The sequence below is a fragment of the Colobus angolensis genome, unplaced genomic scaffold, assembly GCF_000951035.1.
Source record: "Colobus angolensis palliatus isolate OR3802 unplaced genomic scaffold, Cang.pa_1.0 Scaffold12, whole genome shotgun sequence".
Lineage (NCBI taxonomy): Eukaryota > Metazoa > Chordata > Mammalia > Primates > Cercopithecidae > Colobus > Colobus angolensis.
This window is the reverse complement of record NW_012113141.1, coordinates 10,477,354-10,495,471: the sequence shown is the minus strand read 5'-3', so window position 1 is coordinate 10,495,471 and position 18,118 is coordinate 10,477,354. Positions and strand designations below refer to the sequence as shown.

Here is an 18,118-nt window from a genome sequence, read left to right as displayed (position 1 = left end):
GTATTTTTTAGCTTCCCCATCTATAAACTGGAGATAATAAGGACCTATCTCACAGAGTGGTTGCATGAATTCATTGAGTGAATATATGTAAAGATTGCCTGGCATATGTTGAATTATTGCTATCATCCTTCATTAACATATGAAATTAACAAAGAAACAGAAGAACTTGACCAAGATTACATAGTGGATGAGTAGACTGCTAGATCAGAAGCCTGCCATCTCCCATAGTATTGAGGGAAATAATAATGATAAGCCACTTTAACTATAACTAGTGCGTTTTTTTTTCAAATGACTGACTGCCATCAAGCTAGCCTTATGATAGGCCATATCAGCTACAGGCAGAGAAGCCCACAGATAGTGACTGAGAGTTGAACAGCTTAGTATAACAGACTATAAAATTTAAATGGAGTCAATTTGTTTAATTTCTAGATCATGGAATAATTGCCCCAACAGAAATAAGCCAACAAAAATACCAGTAGATAGCTATTATCTCCCCAGAACATCGGTTTTCATCTTGACTACCCAGCAGGCCTTGCAAAATTTGCGTGTAAAATGAGGAAATTGGAAGATCATATTTCTAAGTTTCTTAAACTCTGAGACTCTGATTGTCTTCCTTCTTCTAATTGAAAAAGGCTAAAAGTCCTTTTTGTTTCAACCCTTACTGTTATAAATCCTTCTAAAATGCTGATGTCTATTACCCAACACTGTGGTAGGTCCTGTGAGGAAGAATAATGTGTATAGAAACCTCATAGTATATCAGTGTTATTTTTCTGTGAGTTTGCAGCTTCTAGGGCAGGAACTGGGTACACAGGAACACAGAGAAAGAGCCCAGAAGACTCTTACAGGTCTCTACTTTATTGTCAGCTTGTTTTCTTCCGAAGTGTCTTTTATTTTTCCTTAAGGAAAGCACAGAAAAAGGCCCTCTCCCCAACCCAGGGTCCTAGTATTATCTATGCTCCAGTAATTTGGAGGTTATCAGTAATCAGAACATTGTCAGCCACTGAAGCTCTCCCAGACCAGTTCATATGCAGTGTCTCTACAAATGGCCCCAGTCCTCCCATAATGAATGCTAACTGTTGACCTCTCAAAAGAGCCTCCTCGTCATGTTTGTTACACCTTGTTTTGTTATTGCCAGGTCTCCAGGAATGAACTTGTGTAGCAGGAAGCATATAGGGCCAAACGAGGACACCATCTTCAGGCAAAAGAGGCTTCCTAGTTAGAATAGTACAGATTTGATGGATGAAAACAAATGTGTGTCTTAGATTTCAGCCCAGCTGTTAGAATCCTTAGGTCCTGGGATCTTTAGAAAACTGTGACTTCAGGTCTCATCATTCCTCATCCCCCTGAAACCCCTTCTTTATGGCTTGTCCATCCCTAAAATAGGTCTGGAGATCATCAGCAAATTCGGTGTGTTTTTGGGAGAGGGAGGGAAGTTGGAACACAAAAAGAGGAGAACGGATGGGGAAAGAAGACATTTCTGTCCTTTCAAATTCTATCAAAATTTATTTTTTGGATGATGGTCTTGATCTCAACTCATCTTTTTCTATTGTTATTGTTGTTTTTTGAGATGGGACCTCCTTCTGTCACCCAGGCTGGAGTGCAGTGGTGTGATCAGAGCTCACTGCAGCCTTGAACTTTTAGGTTCAAGCAATCCTTTCACCTCAGCCTCCCGAGTAGCCAGGACTACAGGCGTGCACCACCATGTCTGACTCTTAACCTGTCTTTGAGGTCTGGTTGGTGTTGAGACCTCACATCATCACCTTTCCTACCTTGCTTTATGAGTAGTTGGGCTCTGCGTCTTGTTGATTTTGTCATTAATTAGATGAGTGCTTGGAGCAAGGCCAAGACTGGGCCCAAGTTTTTCACCCATGTCTTACCACTATCCCTTTCTTTGAGCAGACCTGATGTGTGGACAGGTCTAGGGATGGGTGGAATGAGTATCAATACGAACATTGAAAATTCTGGGTTTTACACTGTGCCCCTCTCTTCCCTCCTACCGATGGCCGAGTCCTCTGATTTGGCCTCCATATTACATTTCGAACCTTTTCTCACCATTGCCAGTGGCACTGCCAAGCTCACATGCTCATTTCTTCTTCAGCTAGTCTGCCGTTGTTGCCTTTCAACCTTTCGGTTAGTTCCCCTTGCCACCAAACCACCACCAACTTTAGTATTCTAAAGCACAGACTTTATCATGTTAGCCCATTTGAAAGAGAAGGAGACCTTTTGATGGTTCCTTGTTTTTTGAGAGGATAATTTCCAACTTTCTGCTATTAAAATGGCATTCAAAGCCCTTTGCAATTTGGCCTCAACCAGTTTCCCTAGTTCTGTTCTCCACATAAGCATCCATCATCTAACAATTCTCTAGAAGTGTCTTATTCTTGTTACTTAACACATTTCTGGAACCTTTTCCTGAGACTGTGATTCTTTTCCTCTCCTCTTCTAGCAGATTGAAACTTACCCATCCTTCAAAGCAGGGGTCAGCACACTGTCCCATGGGCCCAGTCTGGCCTACCACCCATTGTAGTGAGTGAAGTTTCCTTGTAACATAGTAACATCCATTCATTTGCTCAGTGTCCCTGGCTGCTTTTGGGCCACAACTGCAAAGTTGAGTAATTGTAACAAAGAGGGTATGGCCCAGAAAGCTCAAAATATTTATTATCTGGCCTTTTAGGGAAAAAGTTGGCCAACCTCTGCTGTGAAGGTACTGCTCGAGTACTGCCGTCTCTGTGAAGCCTTCTTGACTAGCCCACTCTGACCCCGAATTAGAAAAAGTGAATCTCTTTTCTGTAAGCCTGTAACATTTCATGTAAACCCCATTTAGAGCAGTTTTTATGTTGAGGTTTTTGTAGAAGTCGACAACAGCAACAAACACCACATCTCATCGGTCTTTGAATTCTTAGTATATTGCACACAGTAACCAAGGCACACAGTGAGAATTCAACAAATTGCTGATTAACATGTAAACTCTGTTGAGAATATGTTTCCAGAGTTTATTAAGCATGTATTGCAAAAGAAAAGGGCAAAAAAAAAAAAAAAAGTCTCAAGGCTGGAGATCTTCCTTTCTTCCTTCTTGTTCCTTTATACCTTCTTGAACAGAACCTTTGTTTCTGAACAGCCAACAGCCAATTCCTTTGACTGCTGGACAACTCTTGAATAGTTTGATCTTGAATTGATCACTGCTTCTTCTGAAGGTAACACATTTCTTCCATTGTTTCTGCTGACAGCACACGGTGGGCTCCGTAGTGGATCTGGGGGTGCTGATGTTTTCTCCTTCCATATGTCATTGGGTATTTGAGTCGGGGTAGGAAGCCATGGCAAACCCATTGCTTCTGTTCATCTATGTTTGATTCCTCATTGATTTGAATTTATCCCAAATAAATTTGGATATTTAAAGTTCTTAAGGCAGAGCATGCACCTTTCATCATTCAGACCCTAGCCAGTGGCCTAGACCTCATCTCACTGGACTAATACACAAGCTAACACTAGGAGTTATATCTAGGCAGGGTAAGCCCCCAGTTCAAATCTTGACAGCCCTGAACCCCACCAGATTCCCCTTCACCCTTCACATCTGTCCAGAATTGCTCCTGGAAACCCTGTCTCTCCAGAGCAAGTGGTAGCCAGCTGAGGTGGGAGATGGGATACCCGTGGCCTATGCCTGAGACCCTCCTAGTCAAGTTCCCTGTCTGGATAACTGGAGACACTTCAGGCTCAAAGCAAGCATTGTGACATTTGGTTCTCTTCACACATGTGCCTTAGACAGATGGAAGAACTGAATGTAAAGAGATTCTACAGAGTGTATTGGAAATAACAAAATTGTGTATGTGTGTTTTTAAAGGATACCCTTTTGGTTGCCGCGTAAGTTATTTTTGTTGTTGTTGTTCTTAGAGATTAAATCTCAATAACTTTTTGGAATTAGAATGGGCTTCCCATCAGCTGAATGGGCTACACACTCATCTCTTTTTTATAGCCATCCAAGAATGCCACTGCCTTCCTCACATCCCCTGCTATGTTATCAGCATGGTAGTTTTGCTTGAGATCAAATCAGGGCAACACAGGAACTGTCATTTTTCATTTACTGGGGTCCTTTGATCCCATTTGAAGTTTATTTGTTTCAAGTGAAAAATACAATCCCTATTGCATACATCTGTTCTTTAGAGTACTTTTTTATTTTATTTTTTTATGTTAGAGATCAAATCAGAGTTGTAAGTAGTATGGTCATTAGTTATCACCACTAGATTTCATAGGCTACACTTTATTTCTGTTCTTACAAAATCACCAACCTTCTCTGTTGCATAATGATCACTTCCAGTGAAGACACAATGTGCCTTTCTTGGGTACTTGGGTGTTAATTTATTTCACAGTTTCCTTTGTAGATACAATCAGAGTCACCTATCACATTCCTGTTTCTGCTTTTTATTGTGTTCCTTTGCTATCGCGTTTGTGTGATCTTTTTCTGAAAAATGACAGGTAGTGTTTCTCTGCTCACTGTATCAGTGACATATTTTCCACGACTTCTCTATTGCTGTTTTAAAAATATAACATTTTATAGATGTAATCTTAGTTGTTTGTAACTTAGGTTTTGTTATATGAGCAAATTTCCTAAATGACATGTTGGTTTAGGTACATTTTTTAAAGAAAGGGAAAAATATTTTCTGCAAAATAGTTTCCTCTAAATTGTAAGTGAAGGAAAAGCTCTGTTAGTAAGATTATAATGCATTTTCCTGATTTCTTAGTACATCGAAATGCATGAACATTATTTTTATGTAAGTGATTAAGTTGCGGTTTTTAATAACACGTTGTTAGAGCAAAAAGAGCTATCCCTTTTGATTTATTTGTATATTTACTGAGTGACTTACAGTACTTTACATATTAGAATTGGTGTGTCAACAATTAACATTCTAGGTTTTTATATAACCCATACTTCAGGTAATAGAGGATTATTAAACTGCAACCAGTGTGTTAGAAATCTGCCTACTGGTAATAAAATTCTTATGTATAACAGCAGCTGAGAAATACTGCTGTATATTTATGCATAGATTGCAAGATAGATGGCCTGCAAACCGCAGAGGGGCCTGACATGCAGGTCCACCAGCAGGTGGCGCTGCTTTTCTAGAAATAAACCCTCTACCTGGATTCTAGGTACTCTCCTCCTCCTCACTTTCTGCCTTTTCTCTTGCAGATTGTCTCCTTTATTTCTCTAAAATAAATATCTAAAACTCTTGTTGCTGTTGTTTGAAGAGATATACTGCCAGTAGGACAATGTCCCTCAATTGCTAAGGTTTATTTGAAATCCAGCTTTCCTGATGCAGTGCTTACTTGAAGCAAGTCCTGGTTAAATATATGTTACTGTTTTTGAAAGGTAACTACACAATGCTGGATTCAGTACTGAGATTGGATTACCTGTGCAGTCTGATTATTGTTATGTGGCAAGTCCTCATTTTAATCTAATATCTATTGACACAAATTAATCCCGTAGGCTTCTATTCACCTCAGGATAATGAGGGGCATTTTTATTAAACTGACTGATTGATACACTGAATTAATGTTTTATATTAAAAAAATCACCTTAGTATGATGTTCTTTCATCACGGTTACTCTAGAATCCAGGCTGGGTACAGTGGCTCATGTCTGTAACCCCAGAACTTTGGGAAGCTGAGGCAGGCAGATCACTTGAGGTCAGGAGTTTGAGACCAGCCTTGCCAACATGGTGAAACCCCATCTCTACTAAAATACAAACATTAGCCAGGCGCCTGTAATCTCAGCTACTTTGGAGGCTGAGACAGTAGAGTTGCTTGAACCCAGGAGGCGGAGCTTGCAGTGAGCCGAGATTGTGCCACTGCACTCTAGACTGGGTGACAGAGTGAGACTCCGTCTCAAAACAAACAAGCAAACAAACATAAAACTAAATAATAATACTAATAAAAGCGTTACTCTAGAATCCAAGTCATCCAAAGCATGTTGCTTTTCTCTCGGGGCCAGAACTAAATTTTGACAAACAGGATCAGAGTTTTTGTTATGTTTTGTTATGTTTTTTAAGAATACTTTTCACAGGAAAGCTGATCAGCTCATCAACTCGGGTATCATAAATGAGGACAAAAATCAAATATGCAAGCAAAACTATTTTTAAACATTATTTTTGTCCACACATACCCGATTTTTCAACCATTTTTTTAAAGACACAGCTATATTTTTTTACTGTTTTTTCACAGTCTGCGGTATTCCTTTGTACAGGATATTTCAGTGTAAACATTAGCTTATGTAGGAGAAAATGAATTTATTGAGGTTACAGAAGGGGAGAATTGAAATATATCTCAGGATGACTCACTTATTTGTTTATTTTCTTCATTATTAAATTTTCTTCCTTTATAATTTTTTTTAAAGAAAACATTGTCTTACTGTGTCATCCAGGCTGGAGTGTAGTTGTGCAATCTCGGCTCACTGCAACCTCTGCCTCCCGGGTTCAAGTGATTCTCCTGCCTCAGCCTACCAAGTAGCTGGAAATACAGGCATATGCCACAATGCCCAGCTAATTTTTGTATTTTTAGAGTCGGGGTTTCGCCATATTGGCCAGGCTGATCTTGAACTGACCTCAAGATATCCACCCGCCTCAGCCTCCCAAAGTGCTGGGATTACAGATGTGAGCCACCATGCCTGGCCCTTCGTTATTAAATTTTCTACCTATCAGGCCATAAAGAACTTTGGAAGCATAGGCAGTATTTTACTCTTTTAATAGGATTTCTCTCTTTTGAGTTTTTAAAGTTTTCTCAGGCATACTGCACTAAGGGCTGCAAGTTGATCTAGATAATATAATGTACATTCTTATTTAATTCACCCATGTGATTTTCACAGAGAACATCTTGAAGTGTTATTGATTCAACAAAACCAAGGAGGAGAGAATTGGGGAACCATTTTCTTCTCAGTGAATCTACTTTAAAGCACTGGTTTTGTTGAAAATGATTTTTTGAAAATATGGATTGCAGTCAGTTTTCGTGTAAAAGTCAAACCCTGATGGGTTTCCTTCCAGTTCTCTGTAGAGGGAATGGTATCAGCTGGAGTAGTTGAAGACAGGAAATAGCCATCCTGAAATCAGGGTAAATTTACCTGGCTGGGCTGTGAGGAACAGGCCTTGTGAGTTTCACGGGACCCCTTTCCGAGGCATTAGATAACCTTATTTTCCTGTTGAATAAGCTCTCCAGAAAAAAAGAGAAATGAGACCTTCAATGGAACTGGACCATTGCCAAGGGCCTCCCTGCTTTAGTTCCATGCACGAATGTGTGTTTCTTACCTTTGAAAGGAAAGTGGGCTGAGCAAGCTAGGCAGTTTCTGATAGACTTTTCCAAGATGCAAAGCCCACCCACTATCCTCTTTGAACTTCAGTATTTAAATCGAAGGAAAAATAACTTTCCCAGAGGATTCAGATTATTACCAAATATTGTCCAAATTCTATCATTTGGAAGGTAAACCTTTACACTATCTGCCCTTTATACCTCCAACTGTGCCCTCAAATACATCTTCCTGCACTAGCCAAACTGACTTTCTTACCGTTTCATATTTTCCAACCACCTTGTCTTGGTTCAAGCTGTGTCCTCCACCTGTCATGCCCTTCCCGCCCTCGATTGCCACTCCTTAGTCTGTTCAGCATCACGGGTCAAGTGCTACCTGAGTGCCAGGACCTGTGCTCCATCTGGGGATATACGGTAAATAAGGCTGACCTCTCTATTCATCCTAGTCTTGTTTCAAGTCTTCTTCTTTTTCTTTCTTTCTTTCTTTTTTTCCTGAACAATTCTCTCTTTAGGACTTACTTATTCACTAACACATTTCATGTAGTCATCCCTTGACATTTTCATGCAACATCTTTTGTACTGTTGCTTTTACATAACTTACGAGTTCATATATTCATATTTGACGTAATTATCTAATTTCTCTGGCTAGGGTTGTGGTTCTCTCTTATTGTGCATCTTTAAAAAGATTTTAAAGAAAAGAACAAGAAAAAGTGATGCCCAGCATTAAACTCAGAGTCATTACAAATCAGAGCCAGAAAGGTCTCATACTTAACTAATGCTCATCCCCCCAGAAAAGGGAAGTGTCTTGCCAAGGCTACCGGTTGATCCAAGGCAAGCCTAGAACCCGGGGCTCCTGATCACTAAGCTGTGCTTCTCACCTTTGCAACATCGCCTCTGTAGCTGCTAGGAGCTATTTATTGGGAACTTTGCAGGGCTCAGCATTGTGAGAGACTCAGTGATATGTAAACTCCAACAGAGCAGCTTATAAGTCTAGTAGGGGGAGTAGAACACATTCGAATTGAAAACAAGTTATAATAATGTAAGGCATGAGGAAGTGCCAGGGGATTTTTTAAAGAAAGGAGAGAATTGATCTTGTCATAATCATCTGGGAAGGCCCCCTGGAGGAGGCAGCCTAGCCTGTCCCTTCAAGGGTGGTCAAGTAGTCAGGTGAAAGGAAGACATGGTGGGAGGGCCTGGTAAAGGAGTCACTGCCTCTCTACCCCGCCATGCCCCTGCCCCTTCTTCTGTCTCCCACGTGTCTGAATACGCCGATCAATCCCATGACCTCCCAGCAGAAATTCAAGGGAAAGAGGCCCTCACAATCAGGCGGTGTGAATTTCCTGTAATTTAGAGGAAACAGTGGGGTTCCTCTGTCGCCATCTGTCTTTCATTTGTTCTTGCCGTGAATGGTTCCAGCCTTCTCCAATTGAGGTCCGTTTAAACGTTTTCTGGCTTTTCTTGTTTTTATGACATTTGGCAAAAGCTAATTATTTGACTTGAGCACTTCATTGGGGCCATATGAAACAAGGGACAAAGGTGACAGTCGAATGAGATGCAAGGGTAGGGGTCAGGTGGGGGTGGGAAGGCTCACCCCATTCTAAGGGTTGGTTACTGGATCAATTGCTTGGGGCAGGAGAGAGAGTACGGACCCATGTGAATTACACCATGTCCAAAGGTGACAGACTGGTGTGGAGAAGGACCCACAAGTGGAGAACTCTCATTGTTCTGACTCTTCAAAGCCAAGGTAATAATCATGGGTAGCGTTTAGAAAGAGCTCACCAGGAATTCTTTTAAGTGCTTTTCACATTTTCCGTCCATTCTCACAACCCTATTAGATAGGTATTCCAATTCTCATTTTATTGGTGAGAAAACTGAAGTTAGATAATTTGCCAAATACCTAGGTTCAGACCCAACAGTGTGGCTTCAAGGCCTATGTGCTTAACTCTTACCCCTCTACCCACTCAATATGAGTTGGCATTTGTGGAAGGATATCCCATGCCTTAAAATCTTTATCTCAGGGATGGTACACTTGAGTGTCGCTGGTTCCAGGGTGAGAAATGCAAACATGGGGGCCTGCCCTATATCTGGGGGTACAGTAGGCAGCAGTGGGGCATTTGAGCAGCTGACAAGCTCCTGCCCCAGGAGAAAGGCACCCTTTTGGAATGAAGACTCAGTCCTCTATGAGATTTTTAATTAGAAGTTAGAAATCCATATGTGTATGAACAATCTTCAGACTTAACGATTGGTCCTCAGACTGTCAGCCTGCAGCCCCTGGTTATGTTCTGTAATCCCAAAGCATCTCCCAAATTTGGTGTCCTCCTTGGTCCAGTAAGGATCACAGTAGATTGTAGGATATCGAGGTATGGAGTAACTGATTTGACCTACAGTAAATCCAAATCTATTTGATTATAAATTATCTTAGAAAAAGAGCTCTAAAGAGGGTCAGAGCTGGGACTTGGGCAGGTGGACTGACTCAAGAAGCTCATATCCTCACGCTGGTCTCACAGGCAGAATTCTGGCAGCAAATGATCTGAATTAGAAGTCAGCCGACCTGGGTCCTGGTTCAGGGTCTGCATATGAGTGTAGCTTTGAGGCAAAAGAGGGTGAAGCCAGAGCATCTCCAAGCACCTCCCAGTCCTTCTGTTGCACTCCACACCTTTTTCTCTAATGCATTGACCAGAAAGGGCCTGCCATACACTAGCATTATAAAATATTGCACAGGATGTGTCCAAGGATAAATTATAACAGCATACAGATAATGATTTTATAGTTCAAGAACATCTATAGAAGGTGATTATGGGCCGGGCGCGGTGGCTCAACCCTGTAATCCCAGCACTTTGGGAGGCCGAGACGGGCGGATCACGAGGTCAGGAGATCGAGACCATCCTGGCTAACACGGTGAAACCCCGTCTCTACTAAAAAATACAAAAAACTAGCCGGGCGAGGTGGCGGGCGCCTACTGTAGTCCCAGCTACTCGGGAGGTTGAGGCAGGAGAATGGCGTAAACCCGGGAGGCGGAGCTTGAAGTGAGTTGAGATCCGGCCGCTGCACTCCAGCCTGGGGAAAAGACTCCGTCTCAAAAAAAAAAAAAAAAAAAAAAGAAGGTGATTATGCCATTAAGAAATATACTAAATGCTGTGTTTAGTGTAAAGTCATAATCCACACTGGTCCTTACCTCCCAAGGTTAAAAGCATACTATATTTCTAAAGTGTTCTGGCAGAACATTCTTCATCGGGCACCTGGGTTGCACTAAAAACCCATGCATTTTACCTTTATCTGAGTTTCAAAGAAAGTATCAGTGCACCCATCTGGAATACATATTAGAATTCAAGGGGGCTCTTGACACCCCTGGCTCAATGGAAGATATGGTATTTCTGGATGAGCCAATAGTAATAACGTTAATAATAATAGTGGTTCATATTTATATAACATCTTATGGTTTAGAAAACAGTTTCACATACACACAATTAGATTTTAGGCTGGTCTTTAAATATGAGAATCATTGGGGCAAGCATTAATTTAAAGAATGTAAACAGCAAAGTGAAAATGGAAATGAAGTATGATTGACTTCTTCTGCCAGTCATGGCAATTTGAAGCTGTTTGGCAGTGGGGAGGTGGGGGGCAAAAAAAGAAAAAGAAAGAAAGAAAGAAACATTGGTGACAAAATGTGTAAGCAAATAAAAACTTTCACCCCAAAGCGGAAATGTAAATCAACATTGTGTTAACCAGGAGAATTTGATGTGGGATGTGAAATAAAGTCCACGAGAGACCTGACCCCAGCTCTCTTTTCTGTTTCTCACTCTGGGCAGGTGGCAAATCTCAGTTTCCTAAGGCAGCGTGATCTTTTTTCCACTCCTTTGGATGCCTGGCAATTTGTAAATCCACAAGGAAGCATTTGTTGCAAGGGCCTTCCTTAACAATCTCATGCAAACAGCATGAAGTGGTCAAAAGAAATAACTCTTGTCTTAGGTTTGCCTTGTCCAGTTCTGCGGGGTGGCAGAACCAGTACCTCGAATACCTTTGAGAAATGGCGTTCAGGGCTGGAAATTGGGTGAGGTGAGAGAAGCTTTTGCCTTGGGCACCAAATTTAAGAGGAGACCCAAAACCACAGGAATCAAGATAAATGATAGTTTCATGCAATATTTTCAAACTATCAAAATAAAATATTTTCAAAATATCAAAATTTTAAAAATCCAGGATGAACAGAATGTCATAATTTTAAGTAAAGACAGGATAAATATTGATTCCAAAGCTGGCATTTAAGTACTGAATTCACTAGGGGTGGAAACAATAAGGACACTAGGAAACTAGCAGCTGCAGCCATAGGTGTGAGCCCTTCCAGGGTGCCAGGAGCAGTGTTTGGTATCTTACAGGCACTTTCTCTTGATACACATCGGGGTACCTGATTTGACCTACAGTAAATCCAAATCTATTTGATTATAAACCATCTTGGAAAAAGAGTTCCTTTACAGGCTCCATAAATTCCATTACAGTCCATTTTGTCTTTGTTAAATATATGGGTTGGAAATTACAATTCTTTTATTCACAATGATGATTTTAGATACACAGCTCAGAAAGATCAGCATTCACTTAAAAAATATATTAGCATGCTTGTATCTATTAAGCACTATTGCTTTGTAGGCTCCAGCTGATGATTTTATTAAGTAGACTGCAAAAGGGGAAGAAAAATCAAGGATAATTATAAATTCATAAATACATAATTCATTGGCAAAAAATGATTTAAATGGATTGGATGTGGAATTATCTATTTCCTCAAGAAAATAACAGAGATGTTCTGATTAAGCCCATAATCTAGTGTATGTGAAATTCTAACCAAACTGATGGGGCACATTTTCTTTTCTGAAACTACCTTTGATAAGAAATGCATTACAAACTCATCAGTTTGGCTTCCTGTTAACAAAGAGACAGCAGCCGTCTGGATCATTCTGGATTCACAGTGAAACTGCCACACCATGTATCCTCCAACTAAAGCTGTGCAAGTTTGACAAGGGGCAGATGAATCCAGGAGTTATTGTGCAGGGGTTTAAATCTATGCGGCAGCTGACGGTTGAAATAATCATCTATATATCGCTCTGAGCTAGCTGGGGAAAGGTTGAAGCTGTATATTTTCAACATATCTAGTCTAATGGTTAATCTGTTGTCTTGTACGGGGCTCTCGCAGGGTGGACTGGCAGCACACGCTGACAGCTTCGAGGAATTGCTCACGGTAGATGTGGTTCGCCTTGCTTTCCAAAGTACTGGATGGATGAATCTAACTTAGCTTGAGTTGGAAAATGTGAAACTCACCTGACTCATGACCTCAAACATGAATGGACCAGCAGGGCTAATAGTGGGTTGGGTGGTAGGGACAGTAGAGTCACTAAACTACCTCTGTTCCTCTCGACGTCCCCAGATCTGTGTACTTCAGGTGTGCTCCATGGGTATTTCTTTTGTTATTTGGCTGTCTTGACAGGTTGGAAAGAACATTGTTCTTTGTGGAGACTGGAAAGCAAGGGAAATATGAGAAGATTAAACTACTGCAGGGGTCAGCAAACTTTCTCTGTCAAAGGTCAGTGAGTTAATATCTCAGTCTTTGCAACACATATGGCAAGTCCTCAACTTTGTCGTTAGAGATGGAAGCAGCCAGGGATGGCAGGTAAACCAACAACTGTGGCTATGGGTCTGAAAAAATTTTATTTATAGCCACCAAAATTTGAATTTCATGTCATTTTAGTGGATTACAAAATATTATTATTATTAGATTTTTTCCCCCAATGACTTAAAAATGTAAACACATGTTTAGCTCATGGGATGTACAAAAACAGGTGGCAGGCTACAGTTTGCTGACCCCTGAATGTGAGAAAGGTGAGAAGGAAGCAGCTGTTGGTGCCCAGGATGTGGCAGGTTTCATCCCTACTCTAAAAGTTGTCCCCCACAAACATGGACTGCACGTGCTATGGCAACCTAAAGGAGTCAGGTTTAACTTTTGGCCACAAAGCCAAAAGTTGGCTTTTGGTGTCGGGAGTAGGGAGTAGGGAGAGAAGGAAAGAAAAGCTGGGAATGGGCTGTTTGTATTGGCCTTTTATACATTCCCCACCCCTCCCAGATGGATGCAAAGTAAAAATTATCTCCCATCTCCTAGTACCTTCCCATTCTCCAAACCCCATAGCAAAAATTCAGGGATGTTCTTGAATTTCTCTTTTCAATTGTGCATTTCCTGTTGGAATTCCATTGTTCATCTCCATGTCTCATCTCTAAGAAACTAATACCTAGTGATTTTTGCTTGAGACTTTTCTTTGCCCTTGAGGTAATAGAGAGTCTATTCCAGGGAAAAGGAAAATGGCTAAAGGCAACCAGAAAATTCCAAAAGGATTTTCTACTGAATACTGAGCAGGGCAGAGCATTGGGCAATGATTCTAACAGGTCAAGTCTACAGTGAAGATATGTGAGCTGCGATTCTAGATATGGGGGAGTTTGGTAGATGCTGGGTTCCTCTCAGGATGCATACAGAACATAGTTTGAGATTGGGGTTGGGGGCCTATGGCATGGGTACCATGGGTACATCTAATTTACTCAATTGGATTCTAGATGATCCATTAGGCCCACAGTATTCTGTAGAGAACACTGCATTCCAAGTCAGGTGGATGCTGTTAATATATTTATATAGTATTTTTTTCTCTCTCCCATGTAGGAGCTGAATTCTTTCATTACTCTGTGTTGATGGACTCAAAGTTACACAATTCAGGTTTCCTAGGCAGTGAATAGAGCCAGAAATATACCCTGTGATTAACTTCTATGTAACCTATTGTTCCTTAAAGTCTCCCTCCCCATTTTCCTATTAGCTCCACAAAAGCCAGAAATGCAAAAGCTCCAACAAGCCTCCCTTCCCTGCCCTGGCAGCCTACCATAGGGTGGGCACTCCCTATGCCTGTCCTAGGGCAGTTCAGGTCACTTAGACATTTTTAAAAATTCTTATTCTGCATAACGACAGATTTTTAAAAAACTGACACCCATTAGGTTTTCCAAGTAAGTGTATTTCCTATTTCCTAGCTAGGAGTTGTGAAATTATCCTGCTGGAGTAATGTATATGATAATGTGGTTGTTCAATTTTAGAGAGGTGTATATGTTTGAGAGATTATGATTGTTGGGGTTGCTTTTAAGGGGCAGTGTCTTTCATCTTTTCCTCATCTGTAGCTTAATATTAGCCATGATGTCAGAGTTTGCAGTGAACCAAGATAGCACCACTGCATACCAGCCTGAGCAACAAAGACCTTGTCTCAGAAAAAAAAAAAAAAAATATTAGCCATGCTCTTTCAATAAATAGATTTATAGTTGATTTTTATGAAGAATACTACAGTGCTCATCAAACTTCTTGGTGATATATGCTATTCCAAGGTTGTCAGGCAAGAAACTCTCATTCCAAGACTATCACCCACACCCACTTTAACTCCCCTGCACTCTGGTACTGCCCACTACTCTGGGCTTAGAAGTTGGCTCCATTGCCTGGCTTACCTGACCCTAACTGTGCTTAACAGCTCAGCCTCGTTGAGGGACACATGACATTCCCCACTGTGGGATTCATCCTGAAACAGCAGTCAAGTGCTCCTTTACAGCAATTATACTACCAAATTCACAGTGTGGGTTGTTCATCTGGCGTGTATTATTATTTTTGTGGTTGTTTACCCATCATTGCTTAAGGAAATAACCACACCCTCTCACCAGTCTGGTTTGTGTGAGGAAGAGCCAGGCACCTTTCCATCCTCCAGTCCAAAGATCGCACTCTTGTGGCCACATCGTAAGACTCTGAGAGTTAACTTGCGCAGACTTTCTGCTGAAAGTCTTAAACAGTCATATCAGAGAGAGCTTAGGTCAGCTTGGGAGTTTTGTCCATGGTGAATTACATTTTGCAACATGACTATTATAAAATTCCAGGAATTTTACCCTCACTCCCTACCCTTCATTTTAGTAAAACAACATTTGAAACACCCACTTTTCACTGCTGTCGCTGACGGCCAAAGGAAGTGCCGTGGATCCCTTTTTCTGAGGAATGGCAAACTCACGGCATTTAATATTAGGCACTGATATCGCAACTAAGGGGACTGACCAAGCCAGCAGTTTGAGACAGAGAGCAAAAGTTTATCACCAAGGATTGATTTTTCAGTAGAATTTCTTTTAGTAGACTTCAGGAGAGAATGGGTCTGATCTTGCTGCTAAACCGAGTGTTCGGTGTCTGTGCATGTTGTGGGGTGACGGGGAAGTCTGTATATTTTTGGAAGTTATACTAAGAAGATTTTCTTCTGAATTTCCAGAAGTGTTATCCCTCCTGACATGGATGACAATAAAACAGCAAAAGGAATTGCAGGAAGTCATCAGGGTAAAAGAAAGGGGAAAAAAAAGGCAATTCAGCTGTGAGGGAGAAACTTCCAGTTTGATTCAAAGCTATTCAATGTTAAAATTGGTTTGGAACTTTTCTAAAAACATTTCACTAAGGATTAATTTCCATTTTCTTTTCTCCTTATTGTTTGGCAGTCAAGGTTGCAGCTAGATCACGCTATTTCAAAGACCCATTTGAGTTCAAGAAGGAAACTCCCAATTCTCGGCTTGTGACCCAGCCAGGTGAAGGAGGACTGTGACCCATCCCCATTTTTAATAACTGCCCTGCACCCCTCAACATTCTACTTTACCATGTTGAGCTCAGTAGAAGAAGAGCAGTGCACTGCTGTGGATTTTAGCTTGCACTCAGCTTACTGGGCAGCAAAATATCAAAAGGGAAAACCGTAAAAAAAATGAATAATAATTAAAACAACCTCACCCCCAAACTGGCAGCTTGCGCAAGACTTGAGTCGGAAGCCCTATTAGCTAGATGCCTTTGTGTTCAAACCACTTTGCATGACTCTTACTCTGAGTGACTCCAGTGTGAATATGACATTACTAATGACCTGCTAAGTGTGTACAGATGTGGATTTCTCCAGATGTGGTGATTAATAACATAATGGAGATAGCGGTTGACTCATGTTTATGAGTTGTTTGCCTTTTATTACGTTTCCGAGTTTATTTGCTTTGAACTGGTTTTGTAACTCCAACCAACAAACTCACCTTTAAATCTTAAAGGGCATCATCCCCTTAAATCTCACTGGGGAAACAGGGCAGAGGGAATGTGCCCCAGGCTAGAGCTGAGCATCAGGTCCGTTCTATGCAGGCATTAGACTGAATTAGGGAAGGCTAGGAGTTGCAATCATTGCCCCATTTCACTCCAAGGACCATAAAGAGGCTTGGTAAACCCTGACACAGTGTTTGCAATCTGGCAAGGCTGATAAAGGAAGATATTTCTTTTTAAAGAAATCTAGTGAAATATGTAATCATTTTGAAGTAAGCCCAGAGTTCTGGCCAGTGTTTCTGGAAGACGTTGCTTGCTTTTGCTTGAAAACAGAATGCTGATGAAAAGTCGAGTAAAATGTTGTTACAGATGTTCAACTCTGCATTAAGGCTGTTGGAATTACCACCACATCTTAAATCAATTCCCAGAACATTGTCTGGAGGTTATGTCATTGAAATAACGAATCCTCTTTAGTCAAGTATAAGCAAACATGTTAAAACATCATTGTAACTTTAAATTAAACTCTAGCGCAAACCAGGGGATCTGAAGCCTCATTAGACTTGCCTGACATTTTCCTAGCACTGAGTCTTCCCAAACTGTGAAACTGTTAGATTCAGTGCCTATTAGACAAGGGAGTGCTGGGAAGTTACAACAGCACATTAAGTGTTATACTTAGGGATGTGCAAAAACAAGCCCTTGAATTTTATGAGTACTTGGAGACTGGATGGAGTTCAGCTCCTATAAAAATTCCACGTTAGATTCCTGAACTTGTTTGTGTTCTAAAGAAGTCAGGTTTCTTTAAAGGTTCATATCTTCATGTGGCTTCTGCAGCATGAAGGCAAGTGAAAACGCCAGAGATGGAGGTGTATTGTAATTAGCCGAAATGTAGGTTAAACGAGAGCTTGTAAATGTGCATCGTCATGAGGTAGTGGCCCATTGCTTCAACACATTTGTCTTTCGTGAAAGTGAGTAAATTTAAGCCTCCCTTTTAATTCCATTTTTATTCCTCTCATGTAGTCACAGAAGCCATGAAATGAAAATTATATTTTATAGCTTAACTAAAAGTTTTCCTAGATCTGCTTTCTTTAAATATGCAGAAATTGATAGGATCCATATAAAGGCTAATAATTAAATATGGTTATACCCTACTTATGAGAAAGAAGTTATCACTGCTTCTCTTGAGGGACCTAAGCCATATGTAATGGTCTCCATTACACAGCGTTCATATATTTAAACTGGAGACGTTTTCCCCCATCTCTTCAGGGAACAGATCTGCATTTTCAAGGCTGTGAGTGCAGGAGGAAACCTTTAAACCCAAGTTTCATTTAGGAGAACAAATCCCACTTTAACTGCAGTATGATTATGATAGATGATCTTTCTGAGTTGCAATGAAAATAAATAGTTTCTTTGCGTAGAAGAGGCACAACTTTACTACCAGAATGAGGTGTCTCCCTGGAGCTGGCTAACAGGTATTAACTTGCAACTCTCCCATCTGAAGATCAGTGTGGGCCAGCAGCTAGCGACAAGATGTAAAGATAATGGCCACTTAACCAAAGAGAATTATTTGTTATAGGCCCAATGCAAACAGGGAAGCAAATGCTAAGCAAAAGAATCCCACAGGCATGCTAGGGAGGATGACTTCTGTTCAGGTCTTAACTCATCTAGATTCATTGTGTAACTGGACACAACCGTGGTAACATCTGGTGACCTTGAAAAACGCTAGCCATGGTAGACTAGG

General features: G+C 40.9%; 1 protein-coding gene and 1 long non-coding RNA gene across 17 annotated transcripts in view; one reads left to right on the top strand and one right to left on the bottom strand.

The window, feature by feature from the left end:
- KCNMA1 (potassium channel, calcium activated large conductance subfamily M alpha, member 1) overlaps positions 1-18,118 on the top strand; it is a 762,545-nt gene that overhangs the window by 651,318 nt on the left and 93,109 nt on the right. For 3 of the 16 annotated variants that reach the window (XM_011928736.1, XM_011928782.1, XM_011928705.1), the window contains one exon: positions 15,813-15,899. The exons of the other annotated variants lie outside the window; for them this stretch is intronic. In XM_011928736.1, the coding sequence (XP_011784126.1) occupies positions 15,813-15,899 (87 nt within the window). The remainder of the gene's footprint in view (positions 1-15,812; positions 15,900-18,118) is intronic. 16 annotated transcript variants of the gene reach the window in all.
- Positions 11,801-18,118, bottom strand: part of LOC105502267 — an 88,494-nt gene continuing 82,176 nt past the window's right edge. Inside the window, exons 3-4 of the long non-coding RNA XR_001000310.1 lie at positions 12,591-12,785; positions 11,801-11,952 (exon numbers count right to left, since the gene is read on the bottom strand). This is a non-coding gene — a long non-coding RNA (uncharacterized LOC105502267). The remainder of the gene's footprint in view (positions 11,953-12,590; positions 12,786-18,118) is intronic.